The sequence below is a fragment of the Carassius gibelio genome, chromosome A17 (assembly GCF_023724105.1).
Source record: "Carassius gibelio isolate Cgi1373 ecotype wild population from Czech Republic chromosome A17, carGib1.2-hapl.c, whole genome shotgun sequence".
NCBI lineage: Eukaryota > Metazoa > Chordata > Actinopteri > Cypriniformes > Cyprinidae > Carassius > Carassius gibelio.
Window position 1 is genome coordinate 3,551,492 of NC_068387.1, and position 25,291 is coordinate 3,576,782.

General features: G+C 37.3%; 1 protein-coding gene across 4 annotated transcripts in view; it reads right to left on the reverse strand.

Annotated features, from left to right (window-relative positions):
* Positions 1–1,002: 1,002 nt before the first annotated feature.
* LOC128031381 (fermitin family homolog 2) overlaps positions 1,003–25,291 on the reverse strand; it is a 54,556-nt gene continuing 30,267 nt past the window's right edge. The window contains exons 5-17 of one of the 4 annotated variants that reach the window (XM_052619603.1): positions 21,829–21,861; positions 14,316–14,541; positions 14,133–14,235; positions 12,808–12,915; positions 9,222–9,356; positions 8,674–8,723; positions 7,999–8,123; positions 7,815–7,921; positions 7,397–7,615; positions 4,672–4,692; positions 3,870–3,994; positions 3,255–3,396; positions 1,003–2,486 (exon numbers count right to left, since the gene is read on the reverse strand). In XM_052619603.1, coding sequence (XP_052475563.1) covers positions 2,313–2,486; positions 3,255–3,396; positions 3,870–3,994; positions 4,672–4,692; positions 7,397–7,615; positions 7,815–7,921; positions 7,999–8,123; positions 8,674–8,723; positions 9,222–9,356; positions 12,808–12,915; positions 14,133–14,235; positions 14,316–14,541; positions 21,829–21,861 — 1,568 coding nt within the window. In that variant the 3' untranslated portion in view covers positions 1,003–2,312. The remainder of the gene's footprint in view (positions 2,487–3,254; positions 3,397–3,869; positions 3,995–4,671; positions 4,693–7,396; positions 7,616–7,814; positions 7,922–7,998; positions 8,124–8,673; positions 8,724–9,221; positions 9,357–12,807; positions 12,916–14,132; positions 14,236–14,315; positions 14,542–21,828; positions 21,862–25,291) is intronic. The other 3 variants (XM_052619605.1, XM_052619604.1, XM_052619606.1) reach the window with 3 other exon arrangements.

Consider the following 25,291-nt stretch of genomic DNA (forward strand, 5'->3'; position numbering starts at 1 on the left):
TCTAGTCCTTTAATGTATTTGCATTGTACTAAAGTGCGTTCATTTTAAATGGGCATATATGCAGCTGAGGAAGACCTGAAGGTCGAAACGTTGCTTGAATAAATTCCTCTGGAGAAGTAGTTTTCAGTGTTCAGACTTCACTTCTTTATTTGTCTATATCATTTAGTTGTCTTGCACCTGCGTCCTAATTGGATGTTTGGGATGTGCACACCATTTTTGTATTTTCATATATGCGGCTGAAACAGGAAGCCTAGTGCATCCCAAATTTTTCAACATGAACATTTTAATATAACATTATAGTCATTATGGCCTTTAGAAAAATGTTTTTTTGAGGAGGTGGGGTAGTACACAATAGGCCCCTGTGGTGCGGCCTAAGCTTTTGTTCTTAATGGCATTTTTCCCCCCTTACATTACTTTTACTTTTATACTTGAAGTAGTTTTTTAAACTAGTACTTTTACACTTTCACTTGAGTAAAAAGCTTGAGTTGATACTTCAACTTCTACAAAAGTCTTTTTAAACCCTAGTATCTATACTTCTACTTGAGTAATGAATGCCAGTACTTTTGACACCACTGTGTGTGTGTGCATCAGAAATATATTTCTGAATCTTGTCCTGTGCATTTGTGAATCTGTACTGCATTTGTAAATGTTGTTTGCATTTCTGAATTGTGTATTTGTGAAATTTGTGTGCATTTCTGAATTTTGTATGCATTTGTGAATCTTCTGTGCTTTTTAAATGTTGTGTGTGCATTTGTGAATTTTGTGCACATTTGTGTATCCTGTGTGTGTATTTATGAATCATGTGTGTGCATGTATGCATCCTATGTGTGCATATGTGTATGTAGTGTGTGCAGTTATCTTTATTGAGACTCTTTTGGCTCCATAAACCTGCTCCCAGTTTGAGTTTATCTTTGTTGAAGACTGCTCTCTGGTGGAGGAGGCGGGTCATCACAGCCTGACTGATGGGAACACCTCCTGAAATCAAGGCACGCTGAACAGTGCTTTTAAAATAAAAAGGTTTTATTTATTTATTTGTCAGGTAAATGGCATTTTTACAATCTTAAAACAGCAGGCCATGCAACGCACTGCTGGCATCTGAGAAAAACAAACCAAATAAACAAATAATAATCTTCATTTCTGGCTCTGAAACCACCTTCATACGGAGAAACATGAGGAGACAATACTGACGAGAAGTGATGGGTTAAAAGGCACAGAAAGAGTGATTCTGCGGCGCTTCATTAGCTCCTGCAGTGTGAATATTCATCTGTTAAGGCAGAACAAACTAAAACCAGCAGAAGCTCCTTCTCATCAGAGATATAAAGATACTTTCATTCCTACCTGGAGCTGCAGACTTCTTGCACTTATATATATATTTCTAAAAGTCCTTAAGATCGTCAGGCACCAATTCATAAATGTCAAAAAATGGCTTTTTTCCCCCTCTCTTCTGGAAATAATACACTTCCAAAAATGACAGAAAAAAGCAGCAACAAAATAACTGTACAATGTTTTTTTTTTATATTAGATACAAAACAACTCTAATACTTCATTAAGCGATCCTTCATTTTGGAAAGAAAACAAAAACAAAGGAAATGGCATGGTTTGTGACCTATCACTGGTGCGTGTTAAAGACACACTTTTGAGTAATACTATACTGGTTCACAATAAAGAGTGAGGAATAAAATAACAGACTTCATAATAAAAAGAAGCTTCCTATAACAGGAAACCAGTGACCTTCAGAAGCAGACTGTGGACGACTCTCCTTCATAGTGTAAAACCATCTGTGTCTCATGACATGTAATGTAGTGCTGTAGTGCCACAGCTTCTCTTCCAAGTGCTGAGAAAGACCAGACGGACTGTGTTTCTGACGTGTAGTGTCATCTCCTGTAGCAGCGGTAAAGCTAGAGTAACATTTCCTTCTAGTGTCTCTGTGACCTCTCTTTAATGAGTTAAACCGTTATCATTAGAGTACAGACGAGCACCGCACATTCGGCAGATACCCAGAGAGACGCCACCTAAATTAGTGACAAATAAATAATTGGCATTTCTGCGGTGCACAAAGCTGGCGTATTTCTACTGAGGGTCAAAGGTCATAGATACAGGTCATATATAGCGGTCAGCTACTAGTGCTTCATCTCAAACTCTGGAGGGAAGCAGGAAACTGTCCTCGGTCAGCACTTCTGCTCGTGTTGTGAACACCTTCATGCGCAGAAACAGAATTAAAAAAGAAAATATTATGATGTGGCCACGATGGAGAGGTTAAAAGAGAAGCAGAAGCAGAAGTGTGAGGGGTCAGAGAGAGTGTTTTGCGGCGCTCAGATCCAGCCGCTGGTCAGCTTGTAGAACATCTCCTCGTCTAGAGACTCGTTCTGGTCCTTGGCACGCGTGGACAGGAAGATGTAGCCGCCGATGAACTCGTGCACCACTTTACAGTCCACCTCGGCACAGATGAAGGCCAGACTGGGCTCGTCCGCAAACTCCACCGTCACCTGAGAGCAGAGCAGAAGTCTTAGATCTTACACCTGTGAAGTCTACAGGCCTCTAAATGATCAACATGATCAAACTCTGCTGTTAAACCTGTTTCACACTCATCTCCTCGTGTCTTCTTACTCTTATTGATAGTTTAGAGTCAAATCTCTTCTAGTGTAACTGTTCAAGCGTCCAGCTTCAGCTCGTGTCAAATCTTGTCTGATTGTGATCAAGTAAAGGTCAGAATAAGGTCAGTAATATCTCCAGATGAACTCTTACTGGACTGAAGCAGCTCAGCTTTACTTGAATCTCCATCAATCATGTTTTAGAGTCTCAAATCTGATCCTCAGGATCTTTTGAGGAGCGTTTGTTTCCAGAAGCTTTACTTTCACTGTTCCTCAGCGGAGGAATGATCTTCACAAGCCTCCAGAACATCTCACATCTTCTGAGGAGCCTTGATTTCTTCAGCTCTCAGTCACTGTGTTATCTGTGCAGATCATTTACATCTCATCTCATTACTGCAGATATAGAGCACAGACTCATATCTACATCAGGTTATGTCAGTATCTGCTCTACTGTTATAATATATTTATGTGCCTGTGCATCATCATGTTTTATGGACAGACCACTCACGATCTTTCTGTATTACTGTGCTGCTCATCATACGTGTAAACATAGTATTTTTTGAGCAGCAGATCTTCTACAATCAGAACAAGCATAAACCATAGTTTCATGAAGCGTTAACATGAAGCCTCATTCATAACACCCAGAAGCCCAGAGCCCCTCACCATCTTAATCTCCCAGTTGACGTTCCACTGCTTCATGTTGCTGAAGCGCCAGGTCTTGATGGCGTCTCCTGTGCCGGCGTCCATGCGGATCAGTCTGTTGTAGGTGATGCCAATCAGCTCGTCTTTCTTGCCCCCCTGGAACCTGGTTTGAAGAAATTGGTAACCATTACCAACAGAAACTCAAATTTCAAAGCTCTCAGTAGATTTTCAGACCATATCTGAGCATACATCTGTAATATTATTTGTCACACTGGAAAAAAAATTTCTCTTAGTGTTTTTGTTTTCTAGTTTAAATATCTAAAAATTATTGAATCGAGATGAATTTACTGTACAAGTAAAATGGCAAATGACTGTAAAAAATATAAAAACTTTGTCAAGTTTTTCATATATATATATATATATATATATATATATATAAACTAAATGGGGGCTAAAGTCAAAACAAATACTTTTTTAATTTTTCCCCCATACTTTTCCAGACATGGAAAATACTTCAATCAAATTCCAGACCCTGTAGTAACCCTGAAATGATGTTAAAACCGTAATGAACTTTGAACTGTAAAAAGCATGTGTGTTTTATTGACAGAGACAGAAACGTCAGGTTTAGACACTCACTTGGCAAGAAAGTGTGTGACTCCAAACTCAGGCAAGGACTGCCAGGCCTGTATGAAGCGCATCTTAGCCTCGATGAGGCTCATCTGTGCCACGTTCTGATGGGCTTCCAGAATACGGGCCGATATCTGAGAATAATGCATAAGTGAACATTAATACACACATCATAACTTCAGCAGAAGGTCAGAGCGAGCAGACGGACACATGGATGAATGTCATCAGGAAACGACCCCAGAGAAGAATGAAACAGCAGAATGAGATGCTGTATTCAATCAGCACAGATATCACAGTGAACACACCAGACGCTCATGATGATACATGCACTGACAGAAGCCACTGCGATGCCAGCTACCACCGTTTACTCCCCGTTTCCCCACAACTTGAAACATTTCACATGAGAAGAAATGAGTGACGTCACTGGAGTCTCCTACAGAGCAGTTACTATAAACTTCCTGAAAGGGTTAGCCAATGAAACACAGGCCCTTTCAAAAAAAAAAAAAAACTATTAGACCAATGTGTTGATTATAGTAGAAACAACAGAGACCCTAAGAGGTCATGGCCAATGAAAAAAAATGATAATAAAATCTTGTAGGATATATTTGAATATTTGAGAGCTTGACTTTGAACATCATTCAGGCAGATAGCTGTCCTGGAGGAGACACCAGTGACTCAACACATGAAACTTGAGCTTTGGGGTGAGCTACAGCTATAAATGGTGAAGAGGTTAATGGGAGGATCTCTGGAGTAAGACAGCACCAGTGTTAGTGAGTCATGGACATTCACCAGCTGTCAAAGAGTGACTTACCAAGTCCCTGACAAAGCCTGGCTGAGGAGGGTGGAAACAGGAAGAGGAACACGCAGAGGAAACAAGGGAAAAGCAAATCAATGAATAAAGCAGCAAACAAGCAGAATAACATGATCAAAACAACCGTTAATGTACAGTGAGAGAAAAGAGCAGGGTGCGTGTGTGAGTTTACAGCAGAGGAGGACCACGAGCATCAGCTGGACAGGAGAGATCGGAGGAGCACGCTACACTGGATCACATCACATCAGATCAGATCCGGACGGATTGAGCAGGTATAAATGTGTCTAGCAGAGATCCTGATACACCGCTGATCTGACACCAAGCAGAAGACTACTGCAGTTTTCAACCTGTGGCGTTCTTCCTCGCTGATCAAAACTGGACAATCCAGTTGAGATTAAACGTCTCACTAGTCCTACAGCTTCAGAGATATGACCCCCAAACTTGGCACAGACCTCCAGGATGTTCTGACTCACGGTTCTCTATCTTTTCTAACGGATCTGACTTTCAGAATTCCAGAACCAGACTTCCAAACATGTCCACATTTCCATAAACTTCCAACGAGGGGTTCAACACCTTCACATAATACCTCTTATAGTATGCTATTATTGTGTAAAAAAAAAAAAAAAAAACATTAAAAAAATAAAGCTTGCTTAATCATGCTAAACCTTGTTAGCAATGCTAACATGTAAAATCATATGCTAAATATGCATAAAATAAACAGGCTAGCAACATAAATCATGCCAGCCAAGTGCTGAAACATGTTGGAAACAAACTAAAATGTGTAAAACATGTAAGCAATGTGTAAAACTATGCAACACAAAAATATGTTAATGCATGCTAACATGTTAACAACGCCAATCAACTACCAGTAGAGGACTCGAACGGGTCTGAAGCAGTTTTTATTGGTCTGTCTGTCTTTAACTTTTACACTTGAAGCTTTCAAAAAATAATATAAACTTTCAGACAAGGCTTGGTCAAACCAACATCCAAATCTGCGGTCATCTAGCTGTTTTATATAGTTTTATATCTTGTGGTTTGTCCATTAAGCTCCAAATAAAATAAAATGACATCTTTTGTGCTGAGCACAAATCGGTACTTTTCTATAACTCTGGAAATGGTAGGATTTTAAACATATAAAATGGTTTAACAGTTCACGGCTGAGCTGTAGTTTGATTAACCCATGTTTTCATCACACTCCAAACTATACACCCTTGACTCCACAAGGTGGCGTCACACACATTAAACACAAGAACACCAGAGAGACTGCTTGGATGACAACATCCTCCTTCCTGGTCGTGTGGAGTCTGGAAGTTAAGTGAGAAACTCATCTATCCTTGTTTCACAAAGTTCAGTGCTTTCTGACCCACGTCCTCTGGGAATAAAATCAATTGAGCTTGTAACGCAGGGATAAATGCGTTCAGAAATCATCCGAACTCTGATATCGCTCTCACAAACAAACTACTGTCTTCTTCCCAGACTGCCTCTCCACATTCCCAGGCACGGCTTGTTTCCTGTAGTTTTCCCGCCTATTCTGAAGACCCCACCCCAATTCCTCAAAGTTTTTCCCAGCATTGAGCTGGTGGGGGAGCGAGTGAGATGTGAGGACAGGAAGTGCACCATCCCCCAGCATCAGCCCTCCCTAAATACTTCACCTCACCCTCAGCTTCAATCAAAACTACATTTCACTCCACACTCCGCTTATGATTTAGTTCGTTACATTTTTGTTAAAACAAATTTCTTCCTATTACCATTCACCAAGCAGGACCTTGTGATATTTAAAATGTGATATGCATTTAATATTTGATCTTTATTAAGTATGTAAGCAAAGGACAAAAGGTAGGCAAAGTTTTTATTTTAAAATAAAATTTTACACACACATATATATATATATATATATATATATATATATATATATATATATATATATATATATATATATATATATATATATATATATATATATATATATATATATATATATATATAAAATACACAAGATTGAAGTTCGCTAGAAATCTGGCAGTGTTTTCAATTATAATTTTTTAATGACAAGAAGAGACTAAATTAGAGCGACTGCACAGACGGCAGCCTTCAGTGTGAACCGAGGCGCTTTGAGATGCTGAAAACATCAGACCGTGAGCTGCTCATGTGTAAATGAACACACTTTTCCTCACATCTGTTAGCTTCAGACCCTGGCTGAGACACAAAAGGCAGCGATGGTGCCATTCAGTTCTGTTACAAGCATTTCATGCATGAAATACAGAAATTTTAAATGTATTTTATTTGAAAATGCAGTGTATTTTTCCATAACTTTATATGATTCTTGGTTGAAAGATACAGAAATCCATATAAAAATGGAAAAATCATGTATATTTACAAATATCTTTTCCTCAATATAAATTTAGAATCATGAACATTATAATTTTAATGTGCTTTTTATTTGGACTAAAGACTGAGTAGGTCAGTTTCAGCATTAACGTGAGACATCTGAACCCGATTTAAACATCTGTAGCAAAAACAGCAATAATGCCACATAATCTGCCCACCCTCCCCCAAATACTTTTCTTTCCCCATGACTGCTTTAATAATTTGTTAGCTTTACTTATTTGTTACTGTATATGCTTACACATTCATTAGTAAAAAAATAAAATATTGAGTTTATTCCTCTGTATTGCTGCCTATGTCTCTCTCCCTGTCGTCCGAGTCGGTCTGTATTCTCTCTTACCTGCTTGTTCTTGTACTTCTTCAGGTATCGTGGAGACACCAGACACTCAGGGTTGATGTCGGTGGTGATGGGCTCTATGATCTGAGGATCAGGATTCATGTGCTGCATCTTCAGGAAGGACAGAATGTTCTGGACCTCCAAGTTGTAGGAACTGTCTGCCATCGTCTTCCCTTTGGAGGCCAAACGGCAAGCAGCCATCCACTGAGCGTACTGCCTCTCCTGAAGGACCGGGACAGAGTGCCACAGTTCGTTTACTACCACTGAGATGCTGTTTTTTTTATAGTTTCAGTTTGAGTTAACCCTGAATTACTTTTGAAGTCTCAAGTAACACGCTTCAGTTCTTTGTAAAGACAAATGAAGACGTGAGTTGATTTATTGCACATTAATGTGTGGCTATCGATAGATGTGTCTCACTCACAGTATCACAGCGCAGCCAGATCTCATTCATACCATCTGCTACAGGAATTAGCAGCTTGATGTTGAATTTCTGAGCGGAGATGTTGACATCTGGTGTGACTTCACAGCCTGCAGAGAGACAGCAGATGAGCTGTGGTAAACACACAGTGTTTGTGAGTGTGTGTGTGTGTGTGGCGAGCGGTCACCTCTCAGGTTCATCTGGTGCGCCGGCGTGCCCTGGGCCTCCTCACGGCTCTTGTAGCAGGAGACGGTGATGTCCTTGAACGTGCACCAGTACTGCTTGTGTCCTTTCAGAGTCAGTTTCTTTGGTCTGAGGTGCAAGGAAAAGTTAGACAACATTGAAGGGAAATGACTCTCTACTGATGATCAGCTCGAACCTTTAAAACATTTACATTTTAAATTAGCACAGTCAAGCCTTTAAAATGTTTAATTGAATTAGATACACAATGAGATTAAATCGCAAATTATTCATACATCAAATATACTTTAAAGCTATTATAATGTTAAATGAGAAAAGCATCAGACAGACTTTACAAAAGTAGCTTTAGGAAGAAATGTTTTCACTTCTAATTTTTGGGGGAGCTATCCCTTTAATTCATTTATATATATCTCATCGCTTTCCTTCACTTTTAAATAGCTTGTAAAAGTGCTATTGTTCATATGACAAGTGTCATATTCAAAATAATGGCAAACATGTGCTTTTGCATTTTGTTTCTAAACTAAATCATCCCCCCATTGTCTTGTTTTTCTCACCTCACTCTTCTTGTCAGTCAGCTCTCTCTTTCTAGCAATATGCTTTGTTTTACTTATTTACCTTCCACTAAATAAGGCTAAACATGCGTTTCAATCCTTCAACTCACTTGAAGACTTTCACATAGTCGGCCAGTTCAGGAATGGATGTGATGTCACCCTGAGAACACAAAGTGTATTAATAAAGTTAAACAGTTTTTGGTATAATGATGTCTTTATTGTCACAGTCTGCTTAACAGCTGCACACTGCTCATGTAACAGCCAGAAGAAGATTCAGAAAACAGTTTGGATTTCATTTTTAATGTAGCATGTTTATTATGATTAATATCCTATTTTGCCTGCAAAAAAACAAAAAAAACACCAACACCACTTGGACTCTTAAGTATTGCACATACACATACATCAGGCCTGTGTGCTTCCCGTTTAAATGATGAAACGTGCATCAGAAAAACATTTGTTTCTTCATTCCTGGTTGGTGTGTTTAGATGAAGTATCTGTGATGAACTGCATGTTAATAAATTACAAGCATCCCATGCTATAGGCACTGCATTGTCACAGGCTACAGAGGAAGTTATGTCATGCTAATTTCTGAAGCTTCTGCTTTCCGAATGCAGAAGTGTGCTAAAGGCCTATAGGGGAGTGTGTTATGTGTGTGTACCAGCGTGTTGGACGTCTTTCCTCCCTCCAGAGTGATCTCCAGATCTGACAGAGCCGCATCAACCTCATCGATCTCCTTCTCACTGTTGTTCAAGTGATTGTCTGAAGACATGATGGACAGCTTGTTGATGTGGTACTGCAAATAAAAACAATCAAGATAAACACAGTGTTGCCATTCAGAAGTTCATCATATTAATATAGTAAATTACTAATTGTAACTCTTTCCCACATTTTCCCAATTAAATACAACGGAATCTGTAAATGTTACAAAGTATTTGTAGAACTGGTTTGTATTTATGAAATGTAACATTTAGCCTTTTACCCATGTTCTAAGGGCTGCAAAACTCTTACAAGACGCATGGAAAATAAAACGAATCAAATATTTACTCTGACCTCCTGAGATGGACAAATACACAAATCCTGTTCCACATTTCCTACTCTGTTACTAGATGATTTTCCCAGTTAAATAATACTGAATTGATAAATGCAATTTGTTTTAAGGTTTTAAACTTTTATGCATTTTTGAGAGATTTAATAATTATTTAATATTTGTTGTATAATATTCATGAAATGGCTTTAAATGGTATTCACACATGCAGTAAAAAATGCAAAAATCTGATAGACTATTTTTTAATGGGTTTTTAATTCAAAATAAAATATTTTCTATTTTAATTTAATCTTAATATCAGTTAAAAGTTTTAGTCCTTTTGCTGTTTGATTTGTCATTTGTATCATTATTCTTAAATGATTATTCTCTACACACACACACATTTTTCTCTTTAATTCATTTTATATTTCAGTTCTTTCAATACATCAAATTATTTTAGTACACCAAAAATTGAGAAATGCTGCCCATAACATTTAATTGAATGATACGAACAATTATACTTTTTTAGTATGGTTTTAGTTAACTCTAATACTATTCATGCATGAGTTTAAAGCCTGTGACTTTATTATCCTAATTACAATGAGCTGTCAAACAATCCTCATGGTGCTACAGAAAGATATTGAAAATAACCAAAACAATCCAAGGTTTTTATTTAGCACAGTGGCTAAATTAACAAATTACCAGACGCCACCGGATTCAAATATTCCACCAACGTTAAATAGTAATGACTTTATGAATTTCTTCACTGATAAAATAGATAACATTAGAAATATAATAGCGAATGTAGATTCTACAGCGTCTAACACTTCAGTTTCATCCATCGCACACAAAGATAAACTGCAGTGCTTTACAACCATAGGACAGGAGGAGCTAAATAAACTTATCACTGTATCTAAACCAACATCATGTTTATTAGATCCTGTACCCACTAAATTACTGAAAGAGTTGTTACCTGTAGCCAAAGAACCGCTTCTCAATATTATTAACTTGTCGTTATCTTTAGGACACGTCCCAAAACCAATCAAGCTGGCGGTTATCAAGCCTCTTATTAAGAAACCAAAACTAGATCCTAGTGAACTGGCAAATTATAGGCCTATTTCAAATCTTCCATTTATGACTAAAATTTTAGAAGAAGTTGTGTCTGCTCAATTGAGCACCTTCCTGCAAAAAAATGATCTGTATGAAGAATTTCAGTCAGGTTTCAGGCCCCACCATAGCACAGAAACTGCACTTGTTAAAATTACAAATTACCTGCTTCTTGCGTCAGATCAAGGCTGCATCTCATTGCTAGTTTTACTTGATCTTAGTGCTGCGTTCGACACCATAGATCATGACATACTCATAGATCGATTACAAAACTATACAGGTATTCAAGGGCAGGCTCTAAGATGGTTTAGATCCTACCTGTCCGATCGCTACCATTTTGTTTATTTAAATGAGTGTCATCTCATTTATCATCAGTAAAATATGGAGTGCCACAAGGATCCGTCCTAGGTCCTCTTCTATTTTCAATATACATGTTGCCCCTTGGTAATATTATTAGAAAATACGGGATTAGCTTCCACTGTTATGCTGATGATACTCAGCTATATATCTCAACGAGACCAGATGAAACTTCCCAATTATCTAAGCTAACAGAGTGTGTTAAAAATGTAAAAGATTGGATGACAAATAATTTTCTCCAATTAAATTCGGATACGACAGAGATATTAATTATTGGACCAAAAAACAGTACACAGAATCTTGTAGATTACAATCTGCAACTAGACGGATGTACTGTTACTTCCTCTACAGTCAGAAATCTGGGTGTTATATTAGACAGCAACTTGTCTTTTGAAAATCATATTTCCCATGTTATAAAAACTGCATTCTTCCATCTTAGATAACATGTTTCATAGATTGGCAATGTTTCTGTTTCTGATGCAGAAAAGCTAGTTCATGCATTCATGACCTCTAGACTGGACTATTGTAATGCACTTCTAGGTGGTTGTCCTGCTTCGTCAATAAACAAGCTACAGGTAGTCCAAAATGCAGCAGCTAGAGTCCTTACCAGGTCAAGAAAATATGATCATATCACCCCAATTTTACAGTCTCTGCACTGGCTACCTATCAAGTTAAAAATGATCATTACTTACCTATAAGGCCCTAAATGGTTTAGCTCCTGCATACACAACTAGCCTTATACCATGCTACAACCCATCACGCTCCCTAAGGTCACACAATGCTTCCTGATAATGTTCGGGGTTCAGACACACTCTCTCTGTTTAAATCTAGATTAAAATCTAGATTAAAAACCTTGAATCAACAAACAGAACTAACAAATATTGCTACAAGTGTGACTGCATCATTTAATAATTATTAATTATTAATAATATTAATAATGTTCATCGTCTGGCTGACTATGTCTTGTATACATTTTTCTTAAATCCTGTCATATGCACATAAACTGACAGTCACCACTTATAAGCTACTACTAAATATTGTAGAAATGTAATTTTCTGTAAAATTGCTTTGTAACGATTTGTAAACTTGAATTGAATTGAATATTTCATGTACGCTGATTACAGCTCCGCTTTAAAAACAGACGCTGAAGGCATTTTCATGTCACCATCTCTCTGCTCAGATAAGAGTAGTTAGTAGGTGAATGACACACAGATTTCTCTCAGCGGTTAACAGCCTCAGTATAATGCTGGCTAAACTTAGAGCTGCTGATGTTTGACAGCGCTGAGCTCTTCTACCCAGAGACACGTTCAGAGACAGACTCATATCCTCCGACTGAACGTGGTGTGGACGGATGGGGAGGGACAGACCGGACTAATTTAAACTCACTGTACGTAAACAGAGAGAGTCGACTCCACTGATACACCTCCACAATCCCTGCTGGACACTGAGACTCTGGGTGGTCTCCCATGTCCCTCCTCCCTCGGACAGACGCCCGCTCTATATTTACATGATGTGAAGACAGTGAGGCGTCCTGAGGTGTTAGCACTCAACATTTATGAGGGTCTGAAATAGCAGGGTCATCGCTGGCCAAACGTTTGCACGCTGCAGATGCTACGCAGTCAGGCACAGAGCCCAACCAATTCATTAACAGGGTCAGAGGACCCGAGTGAAGACTGCACACTGTCAGACAGTGAGCTTACACAGCAGTCCTAACAAACCGAGCATAAATGCAGCCGTGGCTGGGACGTGCAGGTACCTGCAGGGCGGCGAACATCATCATCTCCTCCTCGGTGCATTCGATCTCCTCCAGCAGGATGGCCCACTTGCCCTGCTCATACAGCTGGTTCACCCTGATGGCATCATACTGCAGGGGTCAGGAGAGGGTTAAAACATGACACCACAACACCACTTCCATCACACCGTCCTGACTAAATGAGAGTGCAGATCCCAGCATAATGCACACATCCAAACCTGATTATATTTAACTAACAACCTTAAATGGTTCAGGACATGCTATATTTTATCATGTTTCTTAAGGTGCACTTATAATCTTAGTATGTTTTTATTTTTTTCATTAAAATGGTCATAATGTAGAATTTTCTACCTGGAATTTAGCCACTGTGTCCACAGTGAGACGTCAATGGAAATTTTTTTCAGGATTATTTGATGAATAAAAAGTAAAAAAGAACAGCATTCATTAAAAATAGACATCTTTGATAACAATACATATTACCATTCAGACTTTTTTTTTTTTTTTTTGGAAAATAAATTAATACTTTGATTCAGCAAGGATGTGTTAAATTTAATAAAAAGTGGTAGTAAAGACTTTGTCAGAAAATCTTTTGTTAGAAAATATTTATATTTTGAACAGACACTGTTCAAAATGATTTTATTTTGAAAATTACTTTTTATTCATCAAAGAATCCTGAAAAAAAGTATTGCCGGTTTTAAAAATATATTAAGTAGCAAAACATTATTATTATTTCTGAAGACACTGAAGACTGGAGGAATGATGAAGAAAATACAGCTGTGCATCACAGAAATACATTATATTATATTAACATTATAAGTTTATTAAAATAGAAACACATTATTTTAAATTGCAATGATATTTAACTAAATTGTTTTTTTTTTTCTTCTTTATTTTTAATATCAAATAAATGCAGACTTCTTTAAAAGCATTAAAAATCTCACTGATCCCACACTTATGACCGGCAGTGTTTACGTGATAAAGTTGGTTGGTTGGTGTTTTAATGCCAAGACTGTCTATTTTCTGTCTATTTTCATGGAGAGTAATACATTAAAATACTGTTAAAAGAAATTCAACAACCTAGCCTGTGTTCTTTAGAATAACTCTGAATTGGATTTGGGTTTGACTCTTTCATAATAATTATCATGATAATATTAAAATATTTGAATGTGTTTGACGAGTAATATCATTTCCTGAATTTAATAAAAATAAGTTTAAAAGATCCTGGAGTCTGGCATGAGGAGCATCACAGTGGATTTTCATCTGATATTAAAACTGGTGTGACTGTAATATGTCCTGTTCGGCATCATGTATATACAAAACACACTGACCTTTGGGTTGAGGTCAAAGAAGCTGTGATACTTGAACCGGAGCAGAAGAACCTCGTTCTCCTTCACATCCTGCTCCATCAGAGATCTGGAGGAGTCCAGCCACCTTCACAAACACATTCAGAGGAAACTGAGCACAAGCTCCTGGATCACAGAGTCTTCACACAGAGACCTGTCCCAGCTTACCCCTGGTTGATCTTGGCCTTGTCCAGGAGGGACTGTGGTTTGTACATCTTGAGCAGAATGTCAGGTGAGGTGATGGGCTGGCTGACAGCGAGGATGCTGGGATTGCCTTCTGACAGAGGACTGTCTCCGAACCACGCTGAGGTGGGGGACAGAGGGCTGCCGTCCCGAGAGTCATAGGTAGGGGTCATGGTCTTGCTGTAAAGTCCAGGACTAGAATAGATGCTTCCTGAAATGAGAGTCACCCATCAGTAACCGCCCAAAACAGCCGTCAAACACATTCACACGACAAGCCTGATGGAGGACTGGGCGGAACAACGGTTATTTTAATGTTTCATCCAGTGCATTCTTCCATTAAAAAAATAATAAATAAATAAATAAATAAATAAATATAAATATATATATATATATATATATATATATATATATATATATATATAAAGAAGATTATATCATCCCACAAAATGAATTATTAATTATTACACTGATATAAAACAGATATTAATTTTTTGCAAAACAGCTTTGGACCCTTTTAGCAATAAACAAATAAATCTACAATATTGTTTCTATGATTTTACTAAGGTTCGGGGGTAATGAGATTATGTTGGTCTGAAGAGAAATGGGTCAAATTCGCCTTTGTATTACCAACACAGCAAATTTTAAAGTTTTGTGTAATTTATTCCAAGATAGTTTAAGACAAAACAGTGTCATAACTGTATATTATATAAAAAAGGTCAATATATAAAATAATAACAGTCAGAGTTGTGCAGCTATATATATATATATATATATATATATATATATATATATATATATATATATATATATATATATATATATATATATAGTTGATTTGAGGGTTGTGTCTTTAACTCAGGTCCTTTATAATGTTTATGCGCTGATGTCATTTGTTATGAATTATCTTATTTTTTGGTTTGATTCCATTAAATTCTAAATAAAAAGATTAATGTAAGATTGCAATATTACACAAGATTAAAAATAAATTTTATATATATTTAACCTGTTAAATGTCACCCCGTCCCGTATACGGGACGCCCTAAGTTGACTATACTATATTACAATCAAATTTAATCTAATCTTGACAAACTATATATCGTTGCGAAGGTCTAAGACTCCCAAATATATATTATACCAATATTTTTTGTAAAAAATTATGTAGGAAAAGTAATAGATGAATTTATGACAAGAGTGCACCCTCAGAAATCTACATTACAAAAGGAGCTTTTACCTTTGTTTAAAAAAAAGACTTCCTCGTTGCCTTTTTCTCTATCACTTTTTAGAAATCATCAGAAGATATTTATCACTTGAAAACATAAAATCTCAAAATTCATCCTTTAAAACCCATTTTAAAATCAGACATTGCATTACCATGTAAATGGCACATCAAAATTATGTAACAAAATGTTTTCAGTCATGAATTATAAAAATTTGGGTTTGTATCATGCACATTCAAGTCTATCTTCAAAAGCGCGAGTGACAGTTATCAGGTTAAACAAATTATTTGAATTTCTCTAAATGATCTGCAAAAACAACTTGTTAACAGGGTGATAAGATATAGTCATCCCACCCACTCCAAGCCAGATATGTGTAGTGTGTGAAAAACTGCTGTTCACACAATCGCTCACTCACATGACTGCACATTTGTGATGGAGGCAGCATGCAGAAAACACAGACTTCAACTCTGCAAGAGCACAAACAGCAGCATGATCTCATCAGCTGTTATCATCACACACCATTAACACATTCAGTCCATTAGTGCAGCGTCATTCTTTAAACACTTCAGTCAATAACTACAGGACAACTGCAGCACTTTTCCCCAACCACATATGCACCTCAAATGGTCAGGTCCTGCTGGTTATTATTAAATGGAGACACCTAGATATTAAATTAATACTGTACACTTACAGTATCAGCTGTTCTCCAGTATGTGATGGCACAACTATAACCTTCATTTAGACTAAACTGAAGCTAGTGAAAGGATGACACTTAATGAACTGTAAAAGATCAATAAAAGAAAGCTTTAATGAGTGATAGTGTCTTAAGTTAGCAAACTCTTATAATAGTTATGAGAGGCTGCGCTATATTTTGAATATAATCAGAGCTAAAGCAATCTAAAGCAAACAAGCCTCTAGTAACTTATTGTATATTTATCAGTTTACATAAAATCGATGTATACTTAAAAAAAAAAAAAAAAAAAAAAAAAAAACATTCTTAGTTGTAAAAAATAAAAAGACTGTTGATGTTCTTAAAAAAAAAAAAAAAAAAAAAAAATTATATTTATATATATATATATTTATATATATATATATATATATATATATATATATATATATATATATATATATATATATATATATATATATACACATGCATACATACATACATACACTACATCAGCTTTGCTACTTTCATGAGTAATTAAATATGCTACGTGTATCTTTGTAATTAATTGTGAAATTTACTATCAATTTCTGAATGTAAACCGTTCCTACACCATTTTTTAAGTGCATGTGATTATTAAAAATTATCAAAGTTAAATCACCAAAGATAGCAAGATTATCATCGAAGATTTGGCATCAAATAAAACATCTTTCTTTCTCAAAAAATAAATAAATAAATAAATAAATGCATTGCATAAAAAAAGCGAAGAACTTGAAGTGAAAATTCTATATTTAAGATATATTCCAAATAGCCCACACAAAATGCCCTTCCTTCAACATTACCACTAAAACCAGGCTGTGAGAGCAATAATGCAATGCAAAAATAAACTGGAAAAAGACACTATCATCTGGCAACTGCTTAAACTTGTTTATCCACCGTCATAAATCAGACAAATCACAGTTACACTACACATTCTTTTCTGACCACTCAAGCCACCAATCACCGAGTGAGTAAAACACAGAAGCAAAACCACTTATCAGTCATGTAGAGGGACAGGAAGTGCTTGTGGGGTGACAGAGGTCATGAGAAAAGACAGAGAGCTGGAGGAGACATGAGGGAGGCTCGCAGCCCTTCTCAGAAACTCCCATCAGGGAATGGAGAACTGAGGTCTGTGTTTGGATGTTTACTTGACTCTGGAATGTTCGGATGAATCCTGATCCACTAACACTGATGCTTCAGCTCAGACTTGTGTCTGGAGGCACGCATTAAGTAATTGATAGTGATAGATTAAAAACAACTGTGTAATGTAATGGAGCAGTGTATTTCTATCCCTCTGTCAGATTGTAAGGTCTACATTGTAAACAGAAGCTCGAAGAGTTTGCTTGAAGCTAATGAGAGTCAACTTCATCGAGTACCAATGAGGTTTGTTCTCATATGCCAAGAAAATATGTGCGCTTGTTAAATTAGTTTAAATCCGATGTTGATACAGTAACTGCTCTGAACGATTCAGCAAAGCATTAATGTCTGTTTTACCACTGGCATGGTTCCTGTGCTGGTTGCAATTCACTCTCTGCAACTATGGACTCTCTCTTTTCTACCAATTTAAATACAGTTGGTCCTTTACGCTTAAGGAAGGTTAAGGAAAACAGTTTGACACCATGGTATAATGAGCATACTCACACCCTAAAGAGAGCAGCCCGAAAAATGGAGCGCAGCTGGAGGAAAACAAAACTAGAGGTATTTCATATTGCTTGGTGGGAAAGTAACCTATCCTACACAAAAGCATTAAAAACTGCTAGATCTGATTACTTTTCTTCTCTTTTAGAAGAAAACAAACATAACCCCAGGTATTTATTCAATACAGTGGCTAAATTAATGAAAAATAAAGCCTCAACAAGTGCTGACATTTCCCAACACCACAGCAGTAATGACTTCATGAACTACTTTACTTCTAAAATCTATACTATTAGAGATAAAATTGTAACCATTATGTCGTCAACTACAGTATCACATCAGACAGTGCACTATAGACCCCCTGAGGAACAGTTCCACTCATTCTCTACTATAGGAGAGGAAGAATTGTATAAACTTGTTAAATCATCTAAACTAACAACATGTATGTTAGACCCTATACCATCTAAGCTCCTAAAAGAAGTGCTTCCAGAAGTCATAGATCCTCTTCTGACTATTATTAATTCCTCATTGTCATTAGGATATGTCCCCAAAACCTTCAAACTGGCTGTTATTAAGCCTCTCATCAAAAAACTACAACTTGACCCCAAAGAACTAGTTAATTATAGACCAATCTCAAATCTCCCTTTTCTGTCCAAGATACTAGAAAAGGTGGTATCCTCACAATTATATTCCTTCTTAGAGAAAAATGGTATATGTGAGGATTTCCAGTCAGGATTTAGACCGTATCATAGTACTGAGACTGCTCTCCTTAGAGTTACAAATGATCTGCTCTTATTATCTGATCGTGGGTGTATCTCTCTATTAGTTTTATTGGATCTTAGTGCTGCGTTTGACACAATTGACCACAACATTATTTTGCATAGACTTGAACACTTTGTTGGCATCAGTGGAAGTGCATTAGCATGGTTTAAATCATACTTATATGACCGCCATCAGTTTGTAGCAGTGAATGAAGATGTATCATATCGATCACAAGTGCAGTATGGAGTACCTCAAGGCTCAGTACTAGGGCCGCTACTCTTCACGCTTTATATGTTACCCTGGGAGATATCATCAGGAAACATGGTGTTAGCTTTCACTGTTATGCTGATGATACTCAGCTCTATATTTCTTCGCGACCCGGCGAAACACACCAATTTGAAAAATTAATGGAATGCATAGTCGATATAAAAAACTGGATGACGAGTAATTTCTTACTGCTAAATTCTGAAAAAACAGAGGTGTTAATTATAGGACCTAAAAACTCTGCCTTGTAATAACCTAGAACACTTTCTAAGACTTGATAGTTGCTCTGTCAATTCTTCGTCATCAGTTAGGAACCTAGGTGTGCTATTTGATAGTAATCTTTCCTTAGAAAGCCACTTTTCTAGCATTTGTAAAACTGCATTTTTCCATCTCAAAAATATACCTAAATTATGGCCTATCGTCTCAATGTCAAATGCAGGAATGCTAATCGATGCATTTATGACCTCAAGGTTAGATTATTGTAATGCTTTATTGGGTGGTTGTTCTGCACGCTTGGTAAACAAACTACAGCTAGTCCAAAATGCAGCAGCAAGAGTTCTTACTAGAACCAGGAAGTATGACCATATTAGCCCAGTCCTGTCATCGCTGCACTGGCTCCCTATTAAACATCGTATAGATTTTAAAATATTGCTTATTACTTATAAAGCCCTGAATGGTTTAGCACCTCAGTATTTGAATGAGCTCCTTTTACATTATACTCCTCTACGTCTGCTACGTTCTCAAAACTCAGGCAATTTGATAATACCTAGAATATCAAAATCAACTGCTGGGGCAGATCCTTTTCCTATTTGGCGCCTAAACTCTGGAATAACCTACCTAACATTGTTCGGGAGGCAGACACACTCTTGCAGTTTAAATCTAGATTAAAGACACATCTCTTTAACCTGGCTTACACATAACATACTAATATGCTTTTAATATCCAAATCCATTAAAGGATTTTTAGGTAAACCGGAACCGGGAACACTTCCCATAACACCCTATGTACTTGCTACATCATTAGAAGAATGGCATCTACGCTAATATTTGTCTGTTTCTCTCTTGTTCCGAGGTCACCGTGGCCACCAGATCCAGTCTGTACCCAGATCAGAGGGTCACTGCAGTCACCCGGATCCAGTACGTATCCAGACCAGATGGTGGATCAGCACCTAGAAAGGACCTCTACATCCCTGAAAGACAACGGAGACCACGACAACTAGAGCCCCAGATACAGATCCACTGTAAAGACCTTGTCTCAGAGGAGCACCAGGACAAGACCACAGGAAACAGATGATTCTTTTGCACAATCAGACTTTGCTGCAGCCTGGAATTGAACTACTGGTTTCGTCTGGTCAGAGGAGAACTGGCCCCCCAACTGAGCCTGGTTTCTCCCAAGGTTTTTTTCTCCATTCTGTCACCGATGGAGTTTCGGTTTCTTGCCGCTGTCGCCTCTGGCTTGCTTAGTTGGGGTCACTTCATCTACAGCGATATCATTGACTTGATTACAAATAAATGCAAATAACAGAATTTAACTGAACAGAGATGACATCACTGAATTCAATGATGAACTGCCTTTAACTATCATTTTGCATTATTGACACACTGTTTTCCTACTGAATGTTGTTCAGTTGCTTTGACACAATGTATTTAGTTTAAAGAGCTATATAAATAAAGGTGACTTGACTAAACTTGACTCTCAATGATCATAATAGCAGTCAAGAATACTAGTTACAATCTGACCCTAAAACCGAGAAGTCAGAAAGCTTGAATTAGGGGAGAAAAGTCTAAAAGGATTTTAAGTGAGTCTAAACGCTCAATATATCTGTTGGCTTCAGCTGAATGTACAATGAATGTTCATACGTTTGTGGAAACACAAATAACCAGATAACATTCCAGATTCATCCGGCTGAGCTGGAAAAAATACTGAAATTCCTTCAATATGACAGAATTTTGGAACAATCCATTAAAAGAATCAGTAAAATATAAATAAAAATAATAAATGCATAATTATATTAATCTGCTTGTGGATCGGACTACACCAGTCACGCTGTGTGCTTGTTTCTGTGCGCAGGACAAAATACATTTTGCCATCAATTAAATTTGTCACATTCAATTCCGATTGCATGCTCACAACTCAGATAAAATATAATTTATTTTCTGTGTCATTAGAGATTCAGCAGCAGTGAAGTCACACTAATGAAAACGGCTCCAGGGATATTAATATTATTTTTCCTGCACTTATTTGCACACTGCATTTGACATTGGTCATTGGCCTCTCTGTTTATTTGGGTTACCTTTTCTACTATTTGACTTGACAGCTAATCTCTGCATCATTGCAAGCACTGTTTTTTTTCTGTATTCCTTCCAATAGAAAAAAATGAAACAAGACTTTTGTGCTTGTAGTAGGAATACTCCTAATAAAACTGCATTAAAAGTTCAAGGTCTTTTATATTTCACATAATGGTTTTTAATTTAGTAACTCTTTTTTTTTTTTTTTTTGTGCACAGACATGCCCTCCATCATGTGCAAATGCATCTTGATATAGATAATATTTTGAGTAAACCAGCTTTTTTTATAACCAGTCATGATGAACTACAGATAAAAGCTTAATAATAATAATAATGATAATCAGTATTTACTGCGTAGCTCCTTGACATGACCTTTCAGTATTTTATCTCTTATCTTATACTGATTTCAGGACAAAGCAAGACAACTTAAGCAAAACTGTGTACAGATAAGGCAATGCAGTGTTTGGGTAAAGCTCATCTCGTGACCCTCATCATCTGAGGTGTCACTGAAGCAGAGAGTCAGGTGACCAGAGCCAGGGCTTTCTGAGGGTCAGCAGTGGTCAGCTGACTGCTCCAGCTGCAGTGAGAGGAAGCAATGCAGGAAGACAGAAAAACAGTGAGCCTTACCTTTTACTGGTCCAATGTATAGTATCTCAGAGGCTTGAGGAATGGAAGGAAATGTAGAAAAGAAAAAACAGAGAAAGATTGGGAATGAAGGATAGATTAAAGAGATTAACAGCTTGGAAGAAGAGGAAAGTGTTAACATGCAAAATGAGAAAAGACCTCAGAAGTAACCATAGTTTTAAGAAGAAAATAATATATATAAAAAAAGAACAAGTTCCCTTTAGTGTCATATTTTGCCTTTTCATTAAACACACACAAACAAGATCTTTAATACACTTTTTGTCTCATTTGTCTCATTGTCTCTCATTTTTTCTTTGTTGTAAAAACACTTTTTTTTCCCCCAATTTTTTTTGTCTCAGTGAAAGGAGTCAGGTAACCTATAGACAATTTTATTCACCCACCTTAAAGTAAATACATTTATTTTCTATTTGAAATGTCAAGATCAAAATCTTATCATTAAATAAATAAATACAAACATGAAATAATAATAATAATAAATGATGTATTATATTTCTCCTCTTTTCTAGTTTACTTCCTAGTCTAATGCACAAGGCATTTATATTACAAATATTGTAGGCTCTTCTGTAAGATGCTTTGGATAAAAGCATCTGCTAAATGCATAAATGTGCATATGAAAGTCCAGATGCAGAACAGAAGAGGACAGAGCTCTACTTCCAGAGCAGATAGTTTAGTTTGAAGATCTGTAGAGGAAGGGAAAGGACACTTATGGGTGGAGCTCATTTCGTTATCAAAACGATTCTTATCACAGCGACTCGTTCTTAAACCCTTCTGAGAGGGGATCAAGCGGCGGGTCTTCGGCTCATTTCCTGTAGCGGGCCAAAGCGGCTCACAGGAGCTCCTGTTCCATCTTCTCCTTCCTAAAAGAGCTTTTGTGCTGAACTAACCAGCGTCTTTATGGTCACTAAACATCGGGAAGCCTGCACTATTTTAATGAGGGTCATCATAAGGTTACATGGTCGTGATGAAGGAACAAGTGGAGAACAGATCCCAGACACAGTCGTGCTGCACCAGTGTTTTGGCCTGTGTGTTGAGGTTGCATGAGGGACTCATCTGGGACAATAGAGCCTATTCATGTCGACCTGAGGAGATGGAGTCTGCCCTCTGTGCATCTTAAGTGGATTTTAGCGCATCATGTGTGGGGCGCTCGGTGATGTTTCGGTCTCTCTGTCTCAAAATGTGTGGGGCGCTCGGTGATGTTTCGGTCTCTCTGTCTCAAAATGGCAGCGTGACCAAATATGTGAGGAATCTGAACCATTCACGCTCCGACTGCAAATGAGACGCTGCTCTCAACCCACACATTTCTCATTTCAGCACTGTTTCAACATAACAACCCTTTTGTTTTCCTGCTCTTCAACCACACGCACCATTATGGAGCTTCATGGCTTCCAAACCATCAAACACAGCAGGGCTCCAGACTAACTTTTTACACTAGGAGCACAGTGGCCCCCAACTGAAAATTTTAGGGGCACAACCAGAAAATTTAGGGGCGCACACCGTAAATCAACATGCTAACCAAATCTACTAATTTCCACTGTATTACTAATAAATACTTTAATAATAGATGCAGAAATTACAATGTGCCGTTTCAAATTCAGTGTCACATTTTATTCTGCACTTTTGAAGATGCAACAAGGTAAACTGACAGCACCATCGCTGTCATGACAGTGCAAATAGTAAACAAAATTCCATACACTCAGAATAAAAAATGTGCATAGTAAAAAAGTTTGTGTGCATGCTTTATCGTTGTTGTATGTTTCGTTAAGTTTTAAGCCATTCTTCCTTTGAAGGTCGAGCTGGCTTTTGTATTTGGTGAAAAGTAGTTCTAATAATTATAGTACCTCAGCCATCTGAATTCTTACAGCCAGTCTTCTCGAAAATGGTGAGTGTGGACCAGGGCCGGCCCTGACCAATTTGCAACATTTTACCTGGCGCCTCATGCATATATATATATATATATATATATATATATATATATATATATATATATATATATATATATATATATATATATATATATATATATATATATATATATATATACACACACACACACACACACACACACATTACAGCAGAACTGTTTCCAACACTCATAATAAATCATCATATTAGAATGATTTCTAAAGGATCATGTGATAGACTGGATGTCACATGTGACACTGAAGAATGGAGTAATGATGCTGAAAATTCAGCTTTGCATCACAGAAATAAATGATAATTTAAAGTATAATAAATTGAAAACAAATTATTTTAAGTTGTAATAATATAACACAATATTAAATTTTTTCTGTATTTTTGATCAAATAAATGCAGGCTTGATGAGCAGAAGAAACTTCTTTCAAAAACATTAAAAATAGTAATGTTTCCAAACTTTTGGCCTGTACTGTATCCCCCCAAAACTGCACAACTGTAGAGTAAAAAAAAAAAAAAAAAACAAAACAAAAAGTGATAATAAAAAATGCGTCTTAAAACTGATTGTACAAAATCACAGTCTGGGGACTCAGATCTCAGAACAACTGCTAACATGAAGTTTAAGGTAAAAATAACTGCCATGAAATTATAGTATCTTCTTACTCCTATGCAATAAATTGCTATTTCACTACATCTCTTTACCTCTGTCTTTATCCTCTTCTCTTCTTTTTGGCACTGTATCTATCGCAGACTATGATCATTTATAATGTGTCATGTAAATTCGGCCTTCCGTCACAATCAGGAAACTTTCACCGTGTCTAGAACTGGCGCGAGCTGCCAGGCCCGTTTCTACGAGCTGTGTGTTAACAAAAGCAGTGCTGTATACATTGGATGCGGCGTCGGGCACGCTACACAACAAATTACCAACAACTGATTGTGCGCGCACTCTGTTTCTGACACACTTCAAGCACTCGATGGGCGGGGGAAGATTGAAGAGCCGGATTTTTTTTTTTTTTTTTGCTTTATTTGGAAGTGTTTTGAATTAATGGTTTTTAAATAGTAGCCTATTATAAAAAAAAATACGTAAAAAAAAAAATAAAAAAAATAAATCACTCGTTCACTCATTCTGGCGCCCCTATGGATGAGTGGCGCCCTTAGCATTTGCCTATACCACGGGCCGGCCCTGGTGCGGACTTTTTTAGCCACACCAACCTCTGACTCTGAATCATCATCTGACGGTGACACTAGGCTCTGGCACTGGTACACTAGCCGCAGGTCGGAAGAACGAATCAATAGTTCGCTTGCTCATAGCTCAGACGCACGCACATATCAGGTTGTGATGATATTTGTCTCGGTTTCCTTCCCACAGATGTTTACGCCCGCTCAATTATCTCTAGGCCCCTCCCCCTCCACACATTTTAGCCACTAACAGTGGCCATTCCCTATTCTTCTCACACGCATTTGCCGCCTCACAGACAGGCATCACTCAATGAGACGCGAGTGTGTGCAAGTGTGTGTGTGTGTTTGCGTGCGT